General features: G+C 41.4%; 1 protein-coding gene across 3 annotated transcripts in view; it reads right to left on the bottom strand.

The window, feature by feature from the left end:
• Window positions 1-16262, bottom strand: part of SUMF1 (sulfatase modifying factor 1) — a 110567-nt gene extending 94305 nt beyond the window's left edge. For 2 of the 3 annotated variants that reach the window (XM_060110035.1, XM_060110034.1), the window contains exons 1-3: window positions 15980-16262; window positions 6774-6947; window positions 3527-3601 (exon numbers count right to left, since the gene is read on the bottom strand). In XM_060110035.1, the coding sequence (XP_059966018.1) occupies window positions 3527-3601; window positions 6774-6947; window positions 15980-16249 (519 nt within the window). In that variant the 5' untranslated portion in view covers window positions 16250-16262. The remainder of the gene's footprint in view (window positions 1-3526; window positions 3602-6773; window positions 6948-15979) is intronic. The other variant, XM_060110036.1, reaches the window with a different exon arrangement.
• Between the last annotated feature and the right edge of the window lie 8318 nt (window positions 16263-24580).

The raw sequence follows: 24580 nt of genomic DNA on the forward strand, positions 1-24580 counted from the left end.
CAGGTAACATCACAAAAAGAGGGAGAAGCAGACATTAGGTGCCTCGTAGTGAAAGAACACGTCACTATCTGAGGTCTTGCCATAGGGTCCAAACATGAGTCTGATCAGGCCTGGCGATCCAGCTACCAACTTGCAGGACAGGGAGGACAGTTGAGCTGTACTGTGACAGCGCAGGCAGCAATATTCAGACTGTGGGAAAGCCCTACCGCTAAGACAACTGGATTCTTCCACAGATAAATTGTTAGGGGGAAAAGGGGGGCGAGGGCCAGGGGCTGGGCAGGCGCAGGGTGATGGAAGGGAAATCCATAGATTAAAAGAGTCTTAAAAGACACAAATTTCCTTTAAATAGACCAGAATAAACATTGGTAGTCTTGGGATGCACACCTGGCAATATTACTATAAAGAAATGCAGGGAAGCAACTACTTTAAAAAGCAAGACAGGGCCTCCCTGGTGGCGCAAGTGGTTGAGAGTCCGCCTGCCGATGCAGGGGATACGGGTTCGTGCCCCGGTCTGGGAGGATCCCATATGCCGCGGAGCGGCTGGGCCCGTGGGCCATGGCCGCTGAGCCTGCGCGTCCGGAGCCTGTGCTCCGCAACGGGAGAGGCCACAACAGTGAGAGGCCCACGTACCGCAAAAAAAAAAAAAAAAAAAAAGCAAGACAGTGGCTACTTCAGGGACAGAGAGGGTGGTGATCAGGATGTGGCTCGTGGATGGGATCGCTGGGGCAGGGAGCAAAATCCTAATTCTTGACTTAAGGGAAGGTTACGATCATGTTTGTTTTAAAATAACACAGTAGGGCTTCCCTGGTGGCGCAGTGGTTGAGAGTCCGCCTGCCGATGCAGGGGACGCGGGTTCGTGCCCCGATCCCAGAAGATCCCACATGCCGCGGAGCGGCTGGGCCCGCGAGCCATGGCCGCGGAGCCTGTGTGTCCGGAGCCTGTGCTCCGCAACGGGAGAGGCCACAGCAGTGAGAGGCCCGCGTACAGCAAAAAAAAAAAAAAAATAACACAGTAAAGCTACACATTTGCTTTGCATGATGTTCTGTATTTGACTTTTCTTTTACAATAAAAAGGCTTTTTCTAATAAGGAAAAGTTACATCACTAGTGTTACCTGTCATAAGAGAACATTTATGATATTTAAAATAATTACATTTATTTTAAATAATTATATGAAACATTTAAAATAATTACACGACAGTAAACATCTAAAACAACTATGTGAAAGTAAACAATCTTATAAAATAATCACATTTAAAATGTACATACAGATGAACCTATTTGCAAAGCAGAAATAGAGACACGGATGTAGGGAACAAACATATGGACACCAAGGGGGGAAAGGGAGGGTGGGATGAATTGGGAGATTGGGATTGACATATATACACTACTATGTATAAAATAGATAACTAATGAAAACCTACTGTATAGCACAGGGAGCTCTACTCAATGCTGTGTGGAGATCTAAATAGGAAGGAAATCCAAAAAAGAGGGAATATACGTATACGTATAGCTGATTCACTTTGCTGTACAGCAGAAACTAATACAACATTGTAAGGCAACCATACTCCAATAAAAATTTTTAAAGTAAATAAATAAAATGTACACAAACATAAACCGTATTATTAAATTCCAGCCAGCCACTGAAGCCTGAGGAAGGTTCTGAGGCCTATTTTGTGTTAAAAAGGAGATTAACAAGTGCCGCTGAGCGTTAGTGACAGACCAGCGCTCTAATGAGACTTTCTTCTCAACTTAATGAGGCCTTGAAAGAACCCTGAGACAATGTGATTCAGGATTCTCAAACGTTTGGCCATGTACCACCTGAAGTCACCTGCTTCGCTTCAAGTCACCTCGTGGACCATCTCCTATCCTACACTTCTGGAAACACTGGGTTAAAAACAGGTCTGGTGCATTAGGGTAGGCCAAGACCTGAGAACAAAAACTTAGCTCTCTCAGATCACCAACAGATTCATTTCACTTGTTCCCACCCTTTCTAAACATACTTAAAAGGTTTGCTTTTCCATTATGAGCATTTAAGCGAGAGACCAACACTACGACCCGGTAAGAGCTGCTTATCCTCATCCTAGTTACCAGCACACGCACTTCACTATGGACTTAAGAGGCCACCGTCAGAGCCTGGTAATCATCTGCCTCTGCCTTTATGCCTAATGTGCTCAGCGGTTCTCAAGTGACAGGAGGCCTTGTATCGGAAAGCACAAATTACAAAAATAAGTGCAAAGGCCCTCCCCGAGCTGAACTCCCCGTCGTAAAACAAGGCACCACATCCTGAGCCACTGGCTCATCAACACTAAGCCAATCTGACCTCAAAGCCCTTTAAAAAAAGGCGGGCGGGGGGGGTGTCAGGTTATATAACAGACTTATAATATAAACTTGTAGCAAGCAAAGAAAGCTCTGAAATTCAGATGGAATTCAGTCATGTTTTAAAAACATTTTTCTAAAATACATACATAAAAGTGGCCTGATTCTCCTATAAATGACTTGAGTGCAAATCTGCTTTTACCTCTTCTTTCCCCCACCCCAAGTTTTGCTACGAGTTTGAAGAGAAAGCAAACCCGAGCCAGGAATGTTTAATTTTTCTGGCACTGCTGCTCACCAGAGAATAGTGACTCCAACACATAAAGATGAGATTCAGGCAGGAGTTGAAAGGGAACTTGTATAACAAAGGAAGATTAGTGCTGAATTCCTGTCTTCAATGTCTGTATCTTAATCAGTCTCCCTTGGGTCAGCTGACCCCGTTTCCTTTCCTCTCTTCCCACCTCCTGCTTCTTCTGTGTCCTCAGCCATCCTTGTTTTGTGAACCCTCAGCTTCCCAGCTTACCCACACTCCTTCCCTTCTATATTTGGCTTTCTCATGAGACATGTGAGTAAACAAATTCTCAAATATACACAAACCTACTAAAATGTCTGCAACAGAAATCCCAAGTTCCACTCACCACACAGGGGCTTATGGAGACCTAGTCCAGTCTCCATGATTTCCCTGGACCCCTTTATGAGAGAAGGTACACCCTGGATGGTCAGGACCAGGTCCTGGGTTCAATTGCCTGTGTACATCCACAGCAAAGGGCCCCTTTCATAACTACTACTCTGATCAAGTGAATTCAGGAATGTTTAAATAGGAAGCTCTCTCTCCATACCAGAACCTGATGAGACCAAGACTTTGAGAACAGAAGTAAAAAACATGCACATTTAACCCTCCATTCTAGAAATGGCTATGAGCAAAAGAAACCCAGAAGTGTCTAAAGCCCAGCTGAGCTCCACTTATACTCAGGTGCACAAGACAAAAGCTCATGTCAGACCCAACACTTCAGATACTGTCCCAGGTTTGTGCCATTTTCCTCAAGGTAAGGTGCCCTGGTCCCATAGGCCTGTTCTACAGGCAAATCTATAGCAGGAAAAATGGTGAGGCCTTTTTGGGGGGGGGAGGGGGGCTGGTAGTTTGGATTTTTCACCCAAGCCCTTTCCAATGAGCAATAGAGAAATATGAGAGCCTGTTTAAACATTACTTACTGCCTGTTGGATATCAGACTTCACTTGCTCACTCAACATGCCTTCAAAGACAAAGGAGTCACCAAACTTCTCAGCCTAAAGGAAGGAAATAAAAATCCAGAAAAGGTTGTAGTAACGTATTTCACATGTGCCGTTTTCTCTGTACACTACTAAAGTGGTTCTTCTTGTCCAAATGAACTTAAACTTGTCTTATAACCTCCCAAATGATTCAGAAATGACCTAAAAGCATCTGGCTTCCTGTTAAAACAGGTTACTGTCACTTACAGAGACCATTTTTATTTAAGGCTCATTTAGCTGATAAGAACGCAGACTGGAAGAGATTAGCTATTGAGACTGTGATTGTTTCTGCTGATGGAAACACATCTCCCCAAGTATTACAAATGACTTTGGAAAATAACAGGATTCTTTACATGTCAGATTATGTAATCAACCTTTGTCCTTTGTCCTGCTCCTGGAACCTAGCTAAAAGAAGTAAATGGCACTGTTTGTTGATATTCTGACACACTCCACTAAGGTGTCCACTGTGCTTACACATCTCAAGTGGCCAATTCAAGCACCAGATGGAAATCTGTATTTTAATCATTTTTATTTACCATTACTGTCTCAAGTCCATATCTACCTTTCTTTGTTGCATATGACCCCAGTTCTGGAAACACCCAATGTAGTCTCTTGGTCTCCGTGATTCTACTCTTCTAGTTTTCTTCCTCCTTGTAGACTCCTCCTCCTCATCTCCTGAAATACATGGGCTCTTCTTCTTGCCCCTAAGACACTGTTGCTCCCCAGAGCTCTGCCCTGGCTCTCTGCTCTTCTTACTCTACACCAGTGGCCCTCAGGCTTTGTGCAGTTGAGATCACCTGGCCAGCTTGTTATAGCTACACAGCACAGCTCCCCAAGCCCAGAGGTTCTGATTCTGTAGGTCTGGGGTGAGGCCAAGGAACCTGCCCGTGTGAACAGATAAGCTGGTGATTCTAATATAGGTGGTCTAAGAGATCACACGATGAGATACACTGACCTGCTGCTGGACAAACTCTTGAAATCCCATGATTTTAACCACCACTGGCATTTCAAATGATGCTCATATCTCCAACTCCAGTCCTCTCCTCTCCTCACCACATGATATTAATGGCCTACTAGATCCCTGTATTTCCAGCCTTATGAGCACCTCAAACTTCTTTTGCTGATTAGAGCTCATCATCTTTTCTCCACCCCAGCTCTTATTTCTGTAGTCCCTTGTGGCATCACCATGCCTGAGAACCCAGACCATTCCTTCACTCAACAACATGTACCAAACACCTATCAGATGCCTGGCTTTGGGCTAAATGACAGAGATATAAGGTCAATATTACAGAGGCATGGTCTCTGTCCTTAGAGCACTCACATATGGGGCCACAAACAAAAGTCAAGTCAAACAAAGAAAGGAAGAATATAATTACAACTTTACTTGACCTTGTAAAGCAGAGAGTATAGAGAGAAGCCTCCTTTTGATAGGGTGGGCAGAGGAAGCCTCCCTGAGAGGGATATTTAAGCTGAGATGACTCGAGAATGAGAAGGAGCCAGCCATGCAAAAGGGGGACAGGCAACGGGGTCAGGAAATTCCAAGCGGGGGAAAGTATGGGCTGCACCCCCAAGATGGGAAAGAGTGTCAAGTCTGCAAGGAATAGGAACAAGAACAGCAGGGCTAGAGCATGGTGAGCAAGGGAAATGTGATATAAAATGAAGCTGGAGAAATGGAAGAAAAGAAACATGAATGCCATAATAAAATGAAGTATTTTATCCAAAGCAGGGGTTTTAACCCTTTTTGTGCCCTGGACCCCTGTGGCAGTATGGTGAAGCTTAAGGATCTCCTTCTCAGAATGAAATGTTTAAGTGTGTAAAATAAAATCAATACAATTACAAAGAAAACTAGTTATATCAAAATATTAGTAAAACAAATTTGTGCTATAGTAACATATACTATATGTATATCTATACATTAAATATAGATATGTATAAATAATACATTAAATAAGATCTAGTGGCAGGTCTCATAATTATCATTTCTAAAGTAAGGATGAATACAAACAATATTTTATGATCTCTGCAACAACAATAATGGGATACAAATTGTCTGTGATTTCTACTGGTGGTAAAGTCATAGGCACAGCTGCCACTACTGTGGTATGTTGTCTATTCCTAACCGAAGGAAACGCTGAACTTCAGTTAGAGGGTAATAGAAATCCAGATGCAATATTTCCCCATCCATGCTCCTAGATGCCCTAAACTCTTCTTATTCTATCTAGTCTTGATGGGAATCCTAGTCTAAGGGAAGCTTCTTGCCTTAGAAGCCCACTTCTAACTTCATCAGACTACTGAGGAACTTGACCTGAGAGTATCCTCATGAAACAAAAAGAACAGCAACTTCTTACTACAAATAGGTACAAAAAGACAACTACTTTGTATATTTTAAGAAATTCCAAAGAAATGCAAAACCAAATTTGGATGTTGTTTTGCTTTCAGCATTCGCTCTGAAATTTTGTTTTAAAGAAAGGAAGATGTTCTGGCCTGGAAAAAAACAAAAACAAGGACAGGGACTTCACAAACTGAAGGCAAGGGTAGGGTAGAGTCCTTTGGTAAGAAAAAATTGGGAAACCTACATAACAAGGATATTTTAGACACTCACAGAAACTTTCATAAACTAGAAAGCCTCTCTCTTCCTATTCCTGTTTAGGACAAATATCCACTTTCAGAACCTTGCTCTGTGATTCAGTGACCACAGGATAAAGCCTGGAACTGCCAAAGGAAAGCTTATGAGTCGTCAGGCACTGGAATAAAACCACAAAAATGAAAAGCTGCACTTCTGCATCTATTACTTATGAATTATGCAATGCTTCTGGAACATCCAAACTATAATTTTTTGAGAGGGAAAAGTGGCCTTACTTTACATGCTATCATCTCAAAAAGCCTGAGAGGACAGTGATGCTCTCTGGCAGATTAAAGCACTGACACACTAGAGCATAATGGTTAAGACAGGTCCTGGGGTCACACTGGCCAGGCTTGAATCCCAACTCCGCCACCAACCGGCTGTGGGACTCAGGGCAAATCACTTTGCTAATCCCCAGTTTGCCACCTGAAAAATAACCTGCCTCACTGGGTTGCTATGAGAACAAAAATTACATGAAATATACATAAAGTGCCTATCACAGCACTGGGCACACAGGAAAAAGCGGTCAACTGATAAAGTTCTTCCTCCCCATTCCAACCCCATTACCTCTGTCAAATAGCCAGTTGAGTTCACAAACTTCTCAAATTCAGCATTACTGACTTCATAGGCATCCATGTAAAAGGCATCAATAGCAACTCTCCTCGCAGGTGCTTCCCCATCCTGCTTTATCTGAGGATCATCTGTGCCCATTGTAAATACTCCGGCAGGGATGGGGACCATCTGCAGCAAAAGGGGAAACACGGGAAGTCAGGCCGTCACCGCCAGAGTGAACCTGGGTCAAGTGTAGAGTGCCAGAACACAGTAAGCACCCAACAGCGAGCCAACCTCTGCCACAAAAGCCACTGTGAAATGAGTAAAATCATGGCATACTCCAATGAATGAGTAAAATCATGGCATACTCCAATGAATGATTAGTCACAAAAAGAAGTGAACATTCTTTAGGGTAGTAATTTCTTTAGGAAAAACGCTACATAATACGCATCTGCACACGCCATGGAAACAGGTCTGGAGCAACGGTCATCAAGCTGCTAATGGCTGCAGAGGCAGGGAGAATATTCCACTTCTTTATACATTTGTGCATTTTTGTCCTTTATTATGTCCATATTTCTTTTGAATTATTTTTAAAAGCAAATATAAAAATGCCAAATACAATATTTTTTTTTTTTTACTTTTTTTTTTTTTTTTTGGCCACATGGCATGTGGGATCTTAGTTCCCCGACCAGGGAAACCCGCGCCCCCTGCAGTGGAAGCGCAGTCTTAACCACTGGACCACCAGGGAAGTCGCCATATATAATGTATTTAAAAACCCACTGAGTGAATCTAGGTTCCCAATGATAATGGAAAAGACTTAGATCATTGAAATGGAAAATCTAAAAGATTTGCTAAAGGACCATGTCTTGTCCTTATTTAATACCTTACTAAAACTCTAATTGTTCCTATCTACTGTTTCACATAACCTCTAAACACCAAGAGGGCAGCAACTGAGGCTGCTTTGTTCACATGTTTTCCTAGCACTAAACATAAGATCTGAGGATCACACCGAAAACTTTCAGTGAAGAAACACAGGTCCATCCTCAGCATCACTTGGGAAATCCAACACTACAGTGGTCATCCAGTTTTACTGGGTATCCTAAATACATATCCCTCTGTCCGCTCCCCTTTTCTTTTCCTCGATTGATGCTGTAGACTCACAATTGTCTCCTTGCCTCCAGTCTCATCCCTTCACATTTCTCCCGGCTCCTCTCTAAGCCATCAACCTTCCTTTCCATCATTCATACAAGTATTTAAGCCCCTACTGAACTTTCCAAAATATCTGTCTTCTGTATCCCACACAATTTGTTGAAGCTCTGCTTGGAACAGAAAAAGACTGGAAACAACCTAAATATTTTTCAATATTGGAATGATTAAATTGTGGGCCACCCAGAAAATGGAAAATGAGGCAGCCATAAGAAAAGGAAAAGAAGGAAGACAACAGGAAAAAAAAGACACTTTTAATATATTGATATAGAGAGATTTCACCACGATGAAGAGGAAAGTGAACAAAGCAAGGTGCACCCTAGAAAGCATGGTGTGTTATCATTTGCATGAAAAGGAGGTGGGCGGGAGAACACAGATTCACATATTTCTTTGTATTCGCTTAATTTGCAGAACACGGCTCTGGGAAGATATTCAAGAAACTCATGCAGTGGTTGTCTGAGGGGAAGGTTATTACATAAGTGGAAAATTTTTCACTATACACCTTTCTACAGAATTTTTTTTTTTAATTTTAAAACCATGTACTCTATTCAAAATAACAAACAATAAAGTGTCAATCTGATTATACCACTTTCCTACTTAAATTCTTCAGGGATCCCCAGCACCTTTGAGGGTAAAATATCTCAGCATCAGAGCCTAACCTCTCCCCATCTCTCTCATCCTGTACTCCACCTGCACTTCATCTCTTGTGAATAACATCAATGCTCAAGGATCACCTCCTACAGAAGAAGGCCTTCCCTGCCTGCATTTCCCTCTGCTGGCTGGGCATATCCCCCTCATTTGGGATCCTCTGATAAACACCTCTCTAAACAACTGACACACACTGTACATACTTTAATGGCTTGTTTTTACCTGCCCTAGATCCCAGGCTCCTTGGGGACCAGAAATAAAGTTTTCACTTCTATGTCCCCAGCTCCTAGTTCGGTGCATAATTCACGGAAGGAAGGAAAGAAGGAAGGAAGGAAGGAAGGAAGGGAGTGGGGGGGATGGATGGATGAAGAAACTTCATTGACTGAAAGAGTGACATCACGGATACAATGAAAAAATGTATCATTTGAATTATTCCTAATTATAAAAATTCTTTCTTTTATAACACCATCCCAGACATGGATAGCACGCCTGCATCACAGTGAAACCTGTTTAAGAGACTCTGCTCAAAGACTGAACTAGGTTCACACATTATTCTCATTATTCTCCAAGCATCTGGGACACAAGATTCCTCAGTCGAGATGAGAAGTCAGAATTTCAAGCAGCTCTGCAAAGAAGCAGAAAAATAGAAGCCTGCAGACGAAAGCTTAAAATGATTATTTAAATGATCTAATAAAAGGTTTCATGTTTCCTAAAGGACTTTAAGGAAAAAAAAAAAAAAAAGCTTTCCAGCAGCAGACAAGTAGGTCCTTTTCTGAGAACGGTTGTTCATCCCAAGGTGCAAACACAAGGCCTATAGGAAACTGTGCCCATTGTTCCCAATGAAGTTTTACAATTATCTCAGTTTTTCATCCCACTCTCCCTCAAGGTGAGCACCAACAATGCTAATACAACCATAACTTCCACTGTGGACTTCTGGCCTAATTTTTTTTCTTTCATTAACCATCAGAGATAGCCAGCAATGAATAAGCCAAGTTTCCATTCTGGAGGCTATAGATAAAAATAGCCTGCATGGCTCTGACTGGATCATAATTCCCAATTTGCACTAATGAAGTCTCTGTCCTACAAATGTAGAATGTCGTTCTAGTGAAATCCAGAGCATCAGGTCTCACACTCCTAAACCAAATACAAAGAACCATTTTGATCAAGTCTTCATGAAGGTCCAGATTCAAACAGTCCATTCCTCCTAGGACGTAAGTTAAAACCCCTTCTGGCACATCAGTTTCTGCCACTGCCAAGCAAGCCAAAAGGACAGGTGAAGTCAAAGCAACTCTCTTATCACTAGGACCATATCTGAGCTACACACTCTGGCCAGGTGCAGTGGACATCTATGATTTTTGCCCACCTGGCACCCATTCCCTCCTGTTCTTGTAAGAGCAAGTGACATCTCTTTGAAAACCACTTCAACTAAGTACATATCTCAGGTGGAGCTGGATGACACTGCTCCATGCCCCCCACTCCCCCACCACACACACATACCCCGCCCCTGCCCCATGACTCAGGCCTAGCCAATTACCACATTCTTTTGACCACAGAGATGTAATCAGGGATAGGCCCATGACCCAATCAAAGTTAATCTCAGAACTTTTGCTGGAGCTATGAGGGAAAGAAAACTCTCTTTCTCTTCCAGCTCTTTGATCATTAGAAGGAATACTACCTAAAAATGAAGCCAACAGGGAAGAAAGAGGAGCTGCCAAGAGAGAGCCAAAAAGAGAGATCTGGAGATGCTGCCTGAGGCCCTGCATCCAGCTGTGTCTGGGACCATATCTGCACTTGAACTTCCCAGCCATGAGAGCCCATAAATGTCCCTACCCACACTTCTTTATCAGCCTACTAAGCTAGTTTTAAGAATCTTTTCTTTCACTTGCTTCTGTGGGACTTTTGTTCTACACACAAAAATGAAATAAGTTTATATGCAACTCTTTTGTGTAGCACTTCTCCTTTTCCTTCTTTCCTCTCCTCAAACCTAAGTAAAAAGCTAAAGGCTCCGGAGAAAGCTGGGTGAATAACAAGAGAAGCAAGCTCCCTGGATCTGCCCACAAACTGCTGCCTTATCTACCTACGCAGGGCTTACCTGCCTATATCATCCTGTCACTCTACTGACACAAATCATAGATGAAATGGCATTAAAGTTCCTTCAAGCCCTGGGATTTCATGATTCTATTCAGCCTCAGTTGTCACATCTGTAAAGTGGGGGATAATATCTCACAGGATCCTGGGGAGGATAAGATACAGCAAAAAGACTGCTTTCCAAAGGTTTCTTTAAAAAGTAACTCATACCCTTAATTCCCCTGGCAGTTTCTCAATATTGTATCCAACAAAAAAAGGTAAAAGATCATTCCAGAAATTGTTACACAATGCCTAAATGTGTAAAGCGCTGGGAGGATACAGACATTAAAACAGGTCTAAAAAATTGCTTCCCGTGTAGAAAGAGATATCAGACAATTACACAAATAACACTACTTCACAGAAAATATACAAGTTTCCATCAGACTGACAAAATGCTATGAGAATTTAGAGGATAGAAACACCACTTCTTCCTGGAGGAAAGGGGTCATAGAAGAGATGGTATTCAATCATGTCTTGACACCTGGGTAAGCATTACCCGATCAAACCATCCTCAGACCGGAAATTGACTGACTTTACCCACATATACGGAGATACCACGTACAATTTTATTGTCTCATGATCTTCAATGCCTTTTCAAACAACTCTTTTAAAAGATACATGGAGATTAAAACATTTTGATACCTTTTTATAAAATAATAAGCTGTACAGAACATTGTTAGAATAGTTTTCTCAATGTGCATTGTATATTTTTTAATCAGAGGGAAGTTAAGTAAAATTTGAAAATATCTATATTGTTTCCCAGACAATTCTTACTGCCATAACTTTCTAGTGAAACCTAAATTCCTTGAGGGTAAAGCCCAGTGCTATTTACTTCTTTGTAAATTTAAAAGGGTGAAAATGTCATCCCCAGAAACCTTAAACTACTTACATATCCCAGAACACACCATGCACTTGTACAATGCTTCGTTTGTACCCATGCTATTCTCCTTCTTGCAATGTCCTTCAATCTGCCCTTCCACCCCCAACTCCTGAAAATGTCTCCTCCAAGGCCTAGCCTAATGTGGTGTTTTCTTTGAGCACTTCCTGACTTGTCCAGGAAACAAGAATTCTTTCTTCCTCTCCAAGTACTTTGTACATACTCCTCCTATAGGACTGTCACTATAGAAAAATGATGCTTGCATATAACTGTGATTGTGTGTGTGTGTGTGTGTGTGTGTGTGTGTGTGTGACAGAGAGAGAGAGACAGAGACAGAGACAGAGAGAGCGAGACAGAGAGAAAGAGAGAGAGGTCTAGCAACAAGTCAATGCCTTGAGGGTAGGGCATAGGTCTTTCTTTTCTATAAGCCCAGAACACAGGACAGAGTCTTATACAATATGTGTACCAAATAAGTATTTATTGAATTAAACTAAATAAACAGAAAACAAAAATAGATTCAGTACAACCTCAATCCAAATCCCAGCAAGTTATTTGATCGATATCAGCAATATGATACTCAAGTTTATATGGAGAGGCAAAAGACCCAGAAGAACCAACACAATATTGATGAGAAAAACAAAGTTGGAGGAAAGACATTATGCAACTTACTATAAAACTACAGTAGCCAAGACATGTATTGGTTAAAGAACACCCAAACAGATTAATGGAACAGCAGAGAGAGACCAGAAATAGACCTCCATAAATATAATCAAATGATCTTTGACAAAGGAGCAAAGACAATACAATGGAGCTAAGGCAGTCTCTTCAACAAATATTCATACAACTGGACATCCACGTGCAAAAAAAAAAAAAAAGAATCTAGACAGAGACCACTCTTCAAAAGACAATGTCAAGAGATTGAGAAGACAAGCAACAGACTGGGAGAAAATAGTTGCTGATGACACATCTGATAAAGGACTGTTTTCCAAAATAAACAATTCTTAAAACTCAACAATAAGAAAACAAACAATACAATTAAAAATGGGCCAAGGACCTTCCAAAGAAGATATACAGGTGGCAAAGATGCTCAGCATGTCAACCAAAAAATGCAAAATTAAAACAAGATACCATTACATACCTTAGAATGGCCAAAATCTGAAACACTGACAACACCAAATGCTGACAAGGGTGTGGAGCAACAGGAATTCTCATGCACTGCTAGTAGGAATGCACAACGGTAGAGCCGCTTTGGAAGAGTTTGGTGGTTTCTTACAAAACTAAGCATACTCTTGCTATATGATCCAACAATCACATTCCTTGGTATTTACCCAAAGGTGTTGAAAATTTTATGTCCACACAAAAACCTGCACCCAGATTTTTATAGCAGCTTTATTCATAATTGCCAAAACTCAGAAACAAGCAAGATGCCTTTCAGTAGGTGAATGGATAAACTGTGGTACATCCAGACAACACATCATTATTCAGCACGAAACATAAATGAACTATCAAGCTATGAAAAGACACAGAGGAAACTTAAATGAATATTACTAAGTGAAGGAAGCCAATCTGAAGAGCCTACATACTGTATGATTCCAACTATAAGACATTCTGGAAAAGGCAAAACTTATGGAGACAGTAAAAAGATCAGTGGTTGCCACTGGGGAGGAGGGAGAGGGATGAAGAGGCAGGGCACAGAAGATTCTTGGGGCAATAAAAACATTCTGTATGATACTACAGTGATGGACATATGTCGCTGTACATTCGTCCAAACCTATAAAATGTTCAACACCAACAGTGAACCCTAATGTAAATTACAGTTGACTCCTGAACAACACGGATTTGAACTACGGGGGTCAACTTATACGTAGATTTTTTCAATAGATACATACTTCACTACTACATGACCTGCACTTTGAATTCTGGAATGCAGAACCACAGGTATGGAGGGCCAACTGTAAAGTTATACTAGGATTTTTGACCGCGCAGGGGGCCAGTGCCCCTAACCCACATGTTTTTCAAGGGTCAACTGTATAGACTTTGGGTGATTATGATATGTCGGTGTAGGTTTATCAATTGTAACAAATGTACCACTGTGGTGGAGGATGTTGATAATGGGCAAGGCTATGCCTGTGTTGGGGCAGGAGGTATATGGGAAATCTCTTTACCTTCCTCTCAATTTTGTTGTGAACCTAAAACCACTCAAAAAAATAATCCTTTTGGGCTTCCCTGCTGGCGCAGTGGTTGAGAGTCTGCCTGCCAATGCAGGGGACATGGGTTCGTGCCGCGGTCCAGGAGTATCCCACATGCCGTGGAGCGGCTAGGCCCGTGAGCCATGGCCGCTGAGCTTGCCCGTCCGGAGCCTGTGCTCCGCAACGGGAGAGGCCACAACAGTGAGAGGCCCGCATACCGCAAAATAAATAAATAATAATAATAATCCTTTTATTTAAAAAAAGAAAGAAAATTAAGAAAAAAAAGGGTTATCACTACGACCATGTATCTCACATAATATTGAACTTCCTGAATTCAGAATAAATGGCTAAGTGTCAGAATTAGACCAAAGTCATCTGCACATGAACTAAAACATCTGAAACCAGGGAAAACAGAGAGACAAAGAACAGCCTCCTATGAAGTCCTAAAGGTCTTGATGAGAAGTCTACTTCAGGATCAAGCATTAAGTTTAAGAGTCCTTGAAGGCTTGTGAGCTGTGTTCTCAACAACTGCTAGTTTACTAATAACTTGGGATGCTGCCAAACATTATGGAAACTGAGTGCAAGGGAAGATAAACATAAAATAAATACACATATACAAAATATAAATAAATTAATTATATATTTTTCCCTTTATAAAATGAATGTAAAATATGGCCAAAGATGACCCATACAATACTCAGTCCGGACGTGAAACCACTCTAAAGGGATGAAAAATGTATATCTTATAATGATACGTACATCCCATTCTGGAATCAGTAGGACACTGGAGCATTTAAAATGAGAAATGTTCAGTACTGGTCAGAAGGTTCTCGGCAAAAGTTTGACACAGACCAATGTACATGCAAATAAGACAGCGTCCGTTAGTTACAAAGCAGATAAACAGAGGGCTTTCCCTGGAGGAGGAGGGAGAAATTGATTATCAATTACCATTCAAGTTATAGAGGAATTAAAATCAAGTATGGCCAACACACACTACACAACTGTAACCAAGGCTCCCCACCACACAAAAGATAAACACTAATAATGCAGGGAATCCTCTGAGGAACAACAGGAAAAATTTTAAAGGCCAGTAATTATACAGGATGGAGAAACAATGAGAAGTCCAGCTACCAACCTCCTAACACTCTATACCCAAGTCACAAAAATACGGTCCTGACTCCCCTCCCTCTCACAACCTAGCTGGGGAGAGACACCAACAGACAAATATCTTCAGTAATGGTTACGTCAGAGCAAACACGTACAACTGCGGCAGCATATGGAAATACTGAAGGGGAAGGAAGGAAAGAGGTCAGGTAAGGCCTGCAGGAGGATGTTACCTCTCACCTAAGTCCTGAAAATTGGTCAGAATTAACCCACAGGAAAAAAAAAAAACTGGGACGGAAAAAGCTGGAAAGGGTGTACTGATATTCAAGAAGAAGAACTTCTTTGGGAGTCAGCAGATCTAAGTTGTTTTCACAACCATACCAATATGCAAAATACCTGGAATGGTAAGAACTAAGGAACAGTTATTAATTTTTTTTTTGTTTTTTGTTTTAACTAAGAACTAAATAATAGTTATTATTAATGTTATTATTTACATATCCTAGCCCATAAAACATTCAGGCACTGTGCAAGGTATAGATAAACGATAGTAATAAAACAACTACTGTTTACTTAGTCTTTCCCATGTACTAAAGTGCTAGGAATAGCAGAATAAATAAGACAAGTCCTTGTCCTCAAGAAGCAGAGTCTACTGTCAGAGACTACTGATAAGTAAACAACAAGGTTAGAGACACTGACACCCAGCGTCCTGATTCCTTCACAATTAATAAGAGGAACGCAGGACTTAACCCCACATCTATCTGCCTTAAAATTCTGAGAACCTCATCAAGAAGACAGGGTGCAAGAACGAGGAAGCAGGAGCTAAGAGGTAAGAAAAGGAAAGACAACTGTCCTCAAACCAAACTCCCTAATGCTCAGCATTATGCAGAGCCCCAAGACCCACCCGTTTCGGAGGGCGGGAGAACTTCTCATCAAACTGCAGCTGCAAGTGCGCGATTTGGCAATGTGATTATAATCTTTACTTGCCTTCCTCCAACCCCTGGCCTTACCCATCCCAACCCTGTCGAGGAACCCGGCGACCCCCACCCGTCGTTAGGGAACCAAAAGAGCACCTTGGTGGGCGGGAACGGCCGCTCTCCGGCTACCGAGCCCGGGGCGTTCGCCTCCCGCGAGTATCGCTGCGCGGCCGCCGAGCTGCCATGGGCCCCGGGCCGCTGGGGAGTGCCACAACCGCACGAGCCCGCGAGGGACGCCGCGCCCGCCTCGGCCCCGGCCTCTTCGCCTCCCGCCGCCCGGCCCAGCAGCAAAAGCAGAGGCAAAGAGAGAACGAGACCGAGCCAGGTGCCTCGTCCTCGAGCCGGCCCTAGCGCGGGCGCAGCCATGTTTTCCCACTAGCCATGTGACCCTTTGGGTCACGTGGCCCCGCCCTCCTTAAAGGCGCCAAGCCCTAGGCTGACTTCAGTGTGCCTAAGAGTTGCCCTCTTTCCACTTCTCTCCAGGTACCTCTCCTTTAGAGCCTTCCTCTTTGGCTCTCCTGACGTGAAAACAAGAAAACCCAAAAAGTCTTGGCCTTCCGCAGCCTGTGCGCCCCATTATTATTTTTAGGTTGAAAAAATTATCATCGAGTTTATTGAGCATTTGTTATGTGCCAGGCAATACACTAGGTGAGCACTTTATTTTTTGAAATCTCGTTTAATCCTCACGAGGACCCTGAATGTTGAGTGCACAGAACACTTAAGTGATCTGCCCAAGGTCACAAGGCAAATAAATGTCAAAAGACGAGGTTTGAACCCAGCCACACTGCGTCTCTAACACATACCTTCAAACCCTGAGTTTTAAACCATTATGCTGTAATGCAGGCAATTCAATAAGTTTCCCTTAACAGGAAAATGGAAGATGAACGTGTTGAAGGACACCTCACCAAGGGATACAGTTAGAGAAATCCCTACTGTGGCTCTCAAAGTGTCGTCCCAGACCAGCAGCATCAGCATCACCCGGGAACTTGTTAGAAATTCAATACTCAGAATGTCTGGGGACAGGACACATCAATCCGTGCATTTAACAAGTTCTCCAGATGATTCTAAAGCATACTGATGCACACTAAAGTTTGAGAACCACTGTTTTATAAGACCCAATCTCTTCAGGGGGAAAAAAAAAGGCAAAACAAAAACCAGAAATAGGGGGGACCTATAGATTAAATATGACATCTCACACAATTGTAGTATATATGAATCTTATCTAAAAACTGATTCAAACCTACTGATCTCAAATTTTTTAGGATAATCAGAGAAATATGGCCACTAAATCAAGTTATGATATTTGATAAAATTAAGAATTACTGTCAATTTTGTTTTTAGTTTTTTAAGAATGATAATGGTATTTGTGGGTATGTTTTTAAAAGAATCCCTTCCTTTGAGATATATGTATTGAAATAGATGATACATAGATAGATAGATAGATAGATAAAAAGACATGCTGTTGCCAAGGAGTTGCTTCTCAAAATATGGTGAATGGGGGGGATGGCTAGAGATGAAACACAATTGGCCATGAGTTGGTCATTGTTAAAGCTGCTTTATGGATTTTTGAGTGGTTATTGTCCTATTCTTTCTAGTCTATGTTTGAATTTTTTTAATATAAAGGAAAGTCCGTGGTGATCATTTTGCAATACATACAAATAGGGAATCATTCTGCTGTACACCTGAAACTAATCTAATACGTCAACTTTATCACAAATGAAAAAGAAAGGTGAAAAAAATTTTAAGTCCTTCCATACTTGCTATTTTACAGTTTGCCAAGAGCTTTCACACATTTTCTCATTTAACTTCACAACCCCTTGGCAAGAAATCTACTATTACTATACCCATTTTACAACTGATGAGGCTAAAAGGTCAATGCTTTAACCAAGGTTTTACATATTAACTGTGCAGAAATATAGATTCTATGTCAGAGATAATCTTTGTCAGTCTCTTTGCAAGTGTTCAATCTCAGCACAAGCCTGCTGCCCTACCGAGCCCTGAATTCCTTTGATTGATGGTCCTGCTACACTATTAGGCGATAAGCTTCATGAAGGCAAGGATCCTGCCTATTTGTATACCATTGTATCTGCAAAATTAGGCCAAGAACTGGCACTTAATAAACACTTAGTGAATATTTGTTGAGTTAATGGAAAAATGAATGGCAGTAATCATGATGTCTTTCCCTTAAAGAGAAACAAATTGTTGAGAAAATAATACAGATTTTAGACTCAGAAAGGGCTGTGTTTAAAGCCGGCCACTTACAAGAAGCATTCACCTTTCTAAGACACTATTTCTTCATGTGTGAAACAGGGAGAATAATAGCACCTTCTTACAGATTTTATGAAGATTAAGTAAGATAGAGTTGTAAAAGTCTTAGCATTTCACAATACCTCAAAAAAATGTTTGCTATTATTAGCCATCATTATCAAAGATGGAAACTTTGTTGATTCTCCAGGAAGTATCAACCTTCTCTCTCAATTCATTAAATAATTTCTTATTGGTCACTAATCAATGAGTAAGTGGGAAAAAATGATGAGAAATCCATAGGTGAGAAGGCCATGCTAGGAATCAAAATACAGCTCAGCAATCAACTCTACAACAATTAGGGCAATTTATCTAGACTTTCTCTCATGCTCTGACTCCCACTTAAGTTCCTTCTGCTGGTCTTCTTGCCCCTTCCATCTAATGAAGCTAGATGAAAGACCTCAGACCTGACAGTGACTTCCGTGTTCACTAAACAGCGAGACCAGTGTGACTGCAGTAGAATGAACAAGGGAAGGGGGAAAAACAAAGGAGCCCAGAAAGTAACAGGGGGCAGATTATGTAGGATCTAGTAAGCTTTTACTCTAACTGAAAGGCAGTGTCATTACACAGTTTTGAGAAGACATCTCACACTTTTCCTGCTAATCAGGGTCAATTTCCCTGCCAAGTTATAGACTCCTTGTCTTGCCTGCTGGTCCCTGAACACAAGGAGTCCAAAGTGCCCTGATAGCAGGCATGGCTTGTAGTTCAATGGGGTCTTTCCTGTGCACAGAAAGAGTGTACTCCTTTGAGGACCAGGACGAGGCGAGCCTCTGTTGAACTGCTGAGTGATGCTGGTGCCGCTCTGCCCCGTGCATGCCTGACAGCCTTGGCACCTAGCATCTCATGAGGGCCCTCCCAGGGAATACAGTCCTCAGTGGGTCTTCTGGCCTCTCAGAATAAATCCAAACAGCATTTTTACTTCCCTGAGCTATCAAGTCCTTTCTTCTATCTGCCTCAGCAACCCATGCATTTCACCTTCATTTAGAGTAAGCCACTGCTTTCTCCCGGCTTCTAGATCCACTCTAGCAGTGAGTCTGCCCCTTTCCCTGGGGTCCTTGCCAAGGTATGAAATACCAAGTCCTAAGTGAGAACTTCCAAGTCAATACATTCCCGCCCATCCATTCTTGTGTTTTGGGCCCTTAATCAAACACCCACACAGTTCAGGCCCAAGGTTACTCCCCTGGCTTTGGTTCATACGTGCTAGTTAATTCCTTTGTAAAACAGCTTTACTGAGATATAATTCACACACCATACAATCCACCCTTTTAAAGTATATAATTCAATGATTTTTCATATACTCACATTATTATACAACCATCACCACAATCTAATTTTGGAACATTTTTATTATCCCCCCCAAAGAAACTCCAAACCTCATCAACAGTGACTCTTCATTCCTTCATCCCCCCAACCCTGCCCCAGGTAACACCCACTCGACTTTCTGTCTCCATAGCCTTGGACATTTCTTGTAAATGAAATCATAAAACATATGGCTTTTTGTGTCTGCTTCTTTCACTTGGAATATTTCTGAGATTCATCCATGTTGTAGCACAAATCAGCACTTCTTTCCTTTTTATGGCCAAAACACCAAATTTAATTCATCCGTTCATCAGTTGATGGACATTTGGATTGTTTCCACTTTTTAGCTATTATGAATAATGCAGCTATGGACAGCGTGTGAACATTTGTCTACAAGTTTTGTGTGGACATATGTTTCATTTCTCTTGGGTATAAACTAGGGGTGGGATTGTTTGGTTACATGGTAACTCTGTAACCTCTTGCAGGAGCTACCAAACTGTTTTCCAAAGCGCCTGTACCAGTTTACATTCCCATCAACAATGTCTGAGGGGTTCTACTTTCTCCATCATGCTAGTTAATTCTTGCATTTCCTTTAGAGTAAAATCTCTTTTCTCCTTTCTGAGGCCCAGCATTTCCTCAGTTTGGCTATACTGGGATTTAACTCTCCTTACAGCCTGGCAGGCACAGAGGAGGCGGGGGCACTGCCTGGGGTGAGGGGGACCTTCAGCATCTTCCCACATGGAGGACCTGCTAGTTCTCCAAACTCAGTACTAGTTCTCTGCAGGCTCTTGGGCTCAGAGAAGTCTGCAGAGCCACATTTCTCAGGGGCCTCCATCTACATGTTCCTGCCCCATGTTTTGGGTCCCAGGTTTTTCCAGTCTGATCCCTGACGTTAGCATAGGAAGCCTGCCATGGCTGAGCATCCAAACATCTTTGGAGCTCTGGATTCTAACAGTCAGATCATTAGCCTGACACTCAGCTCGACCTGCTCTTAAACAGCTACCAAAGAGCCCCTTTGGCTCTCACATGGACTTCTTAACTGTTTTTTTAGCTGCCCTTGTTTCTCTTTGTCTCTCTTTAGGGTGTCAATGCCACTTGGTAATAACCAGCCAATCCCATTATTCTTGGATGCATTGCTCCTCTATGTCTTTCAAATTCCCCAAATCAGCACACTGGTGTAGATGTTCCTTTCCACATGGACATTATCCCATGTCAGCACCAGCAAAAATTTTAACAGTTGGGCTGCCACCTTGTGCCAAGGGCTGTCCGTACCCTACATACCACTCAAGATGGGGGTCCTCTGAGGAGGAAGAACAGAGCTGGAGGAATCATGTTCACTGACTTCAGACTGTACTGCAAAGCTACAGGATTCAAAAGAGTATGGTACTGGCACAAAAACAGACACATAGATCAATGGAAAAGGATAGAAAGGATAGAAAGCCCAGAAATAAATCCACACACATAGATGGTCAATTAATCTACAACAAAGAAGGCAGGAATATACAATGAGAAAAGACAGTCTCTTCAATAAAGAGTGCTGGGAAAACTGGACAGCTACATGTAAAAGAACGAAATTAGAACATTCTCTAATACCATATACAAAAATAACCTCAAAATGGATTAAGACCTAAATGTAAGACTGGAAACCATAAAACCCCTGGAAGAAAACATAGGCAGAACACTCTTTGACATAAATCGCAGCAGTATTTTTTGGGGGGAATCTGTCTCCTAAAGCAAAGGAAGTAAAAGCAAAAATAAACAAATGGGACCTAAGTAGGCTTGAAAGTATTTGCACAGCAAAGGAAACCATCAACAAAAGGAAAAGACAACCTACTGAATGGGAGAAAATATCTTCTAATGATATGACCAATAAGGGGTTAATATCCAAAATATATAAAAAGGTCAAACAACTCAACAACAAAAAAAAAACAAAAAACCTGATTAAAAAATGGGCAGAAGACCTGAACAGACACTTTTCCAAAGAAGACATGCAGATAGCCAACAGGCACTTGACAAGATTCTCAACATCATTAATCATCAGATAAATGCAAATTAAAACCGCCAAAAGATATCACCACACACCTGTCAGAATGGCTATCATCAAAAAGAACACAAATAGGAATGTTGGTGAGGATATGGAGAAAATGGCTCCCTCATACACAGTTGGTGGGAATGTGAACTTGTGCAGCCATTGTGGAAAACAGTATGGAGGGTTCTCAAAAAACTAAAAATAGAATTATGATATGACCCAGCAATTCCACTCCTGGGTATACATCTGGAAAAAAAATGAAAATACTAATTCAGAAAGATACATGCACCCCAATGTCCATAGCAGCATTATTTATAGTAGCTGAGATATGGAAGCAACCTAAGTGTCCATCAATAGTGGATAAAGAAGATATATATATACACACATATTCATATATATATATATGCACACACATATGTAATGGAATACTACTCAGCCTTAGAAAAGAATGAAATTTTGCCATTTGCAACAACATGGATGTCCTTGGGGGATATTATGCTAAGTGAAATAAGTCAGAGACAAATACTGTATGATATCACTTATATGTGGAATCTAAAAACTAAAACAATCTAGTGAATATAACTAAAAGGAAACAGACGCACAGATATAGAGAACAAAGTAGTGGTTACCAGTGGTGAGAGGGAAGGAGGAGGGGCAAACCACCATGTATAAAATAAAGAAGATACAAGGATATATTGTACAACACAGGGAAAACAGCCACTATTTTATGATAACTATAAATGGAGTATAACCTTTAAAAATTGTGAATCACTATGTTGTACACCTGTAACTTATATAATATTGTACATCAACTCTATCTCATTAAAAAAAGATGGGCATCCTCACTGCCAGCCAGGCAGTGGATGACCCAGTCCTCAAATCCCATCTTATCACCTGCTTTCTCAGACCACTTCTAGTACCAACTCTGTCAGTGTGGTTCATGTCAAAAACAGATGCCTCCAAAACCAGAAATATAGATCAATGGAAGAGGATAGCAAGCCCAGAGATAAACCCATGCACCTATGGTCACCCAATCTATGACAAAGGAGGCAAGAATAAACAATGGGGAAAAGACAGTCTGTTCAATAAGTGGTGCTGGGAAAACTGGACAGCTACATGTAAAAGAATGAAATTAGAAACTCTCCCAAAGCAAATAAACAGCATACACAAAAGTAAACTCAAAATGGATTAAAGACCTAAATGTAAGCCGGACACTATAAAACTCATAGAGGAAAACATAGGCAGAACGCTCTCAGACATAAATCGCAGCAAGATCTTTTTTGACCCCCCTCCTAGAGTAATGAAAATAAAAGCAAAAATAAACAAATGGGACCTAATGAAACTCAAAAGCTTTTGCACAGCAAAGGAAACCATAAACAAGACGAAAAGACAACCCTCAGAATAGGAAAAAATATTTGCAAATGAAGCAACTGACAAGGGATTAATCTCCAAAATATACAAACAGCTCATGCAGCTCAATATCAACAAAACAAACAATCTAACCAAATTATTACAGAATTATTAGAGAAACGCAAGTCAAAACTACCGTGAGGTATCCCCTCACGCCGGTCAGAATGGCCATGATCAAAAAAATCCACAAACAATAAATGCTGGAGAGGGTGTGGAGAAAAAAATGGAACCCTCTTACTCTGCTGGTGGGAATGTAAATTAATATGGCCAATATGGAGAACAGTATGGAGGTTCCCTACAAAACTAAAAATAGACCTACCATATGAACCAGCAATCCCACTCCTGGGCATATACCTGGAGAAAACCGTAATTCAAAAGATACACGTGCCTCAATATTCACTGCAGCACTATTTACAATAGCCAGGATCTGGAAGCAACCTAAATGTCCCTCAACAGAAGAATGGATACAGAAGATGTGGTACATATATGCAATGTAATATTACTCAGTCATAAAAAGGAACAAAATTGTGCTATTTGCAGAGATGTGGATAGAGCTAGAGACTGCCATACAGAGTGAAGTAAGTCAGAAAGAGAAAAACAAATATTGCATAATATCACTTATATGTTGAATCTAGAAAAACAATACAGATGATTTTATTTGCAAAGCAGAAATAGAGACACAGATATAGAGAACAGACGTATGAAGATCAGGTGGGGAAAGGGGGGTGGGATGAATTGGGAGATTAATTTGACATATATACACTACTATGTTTAAAATAGATAACTAATGAGAACCTACTGTATAGCACAGGGAACACTATTTGGTGCTCTGTGGTGACCTAAATGGAAAGGAAATCCAAAAAAGAGGGGATGTATGTACATGTATAGCCGATTCACTTTGCTGTACAGCAGAAACTAACGCAGCATTGTAAAACAACTATAGTCCAATAAAAATTAATTTAAAAAGAAACAGATGCCAAGATGTAAACAGAAATACAAGAGATTTATTGCTGGTAACACCTGTGAAAACTAAAGGGACAAGGGAATACAAAGGAACGGGCATTGAAAGCCTCCAGACCGTAATACAGATTTGAAACCTGTGAAAGGAAGGAGGCAGGAAGGTGCATTGAGCAGGAAAAGCCTCTCTGTCTAGTGCATTTGAATTGGTGGACTGAGTAAAGCAGAAGACCCTCTCCAGGGTGGGTGGGCATCAATGTTAGGATTTAGAAGAGAAGCTAGGACGGTGATTTTTTACGTTATTCCTTCCTTTCTCTTCCCAAAGGCCCATAAATCATCTTTTACTTGCTCTGAACTTCTTTTGGCGCACTCTAGCTTCTTCCCATCTTTCTCTCCAATCACCACTGTTCAAGAACATCGGGAATATGAATGGATGGTAAGTGTGGAGAAAGGAAAATGGTAGGCTGTACTGGAATTGTCACGGAGCTTGCCATGCCTGCCTCCAGCATTGCTAAGAGAAAAATGTCCCTCCCAGCACAGGTACAAAGGAGTACAGCTAGCGGCTTGGTTTACAAGAGCCAGCATCTATAAACTGTCTGAATCAGCAGCATCAGCAGCATTGGGGAACTTGTTAGAAATGCAAATTCTTGGGCCCCACCCAAGACCTCCTGAGTCTGAGGGTGGGCCCACCAAGCATT

This window comes from Mesoplodon densirostris, chromosome 10 (assembly GCF_025265405.1).
Source record: "Mesoplodon densirostris isolate mMesDen1 chromosome 10, mMesDen1 primary haplotype, whole genome shotgun sequence".
In the NCBI taxonomy this organism is placed as follows: Eukaryota; Metazoa; Chordata; class Mammalia; order Artiodactyla; family Ziphiidae; genus Mesoplodon; species Mesoplodon densirostris.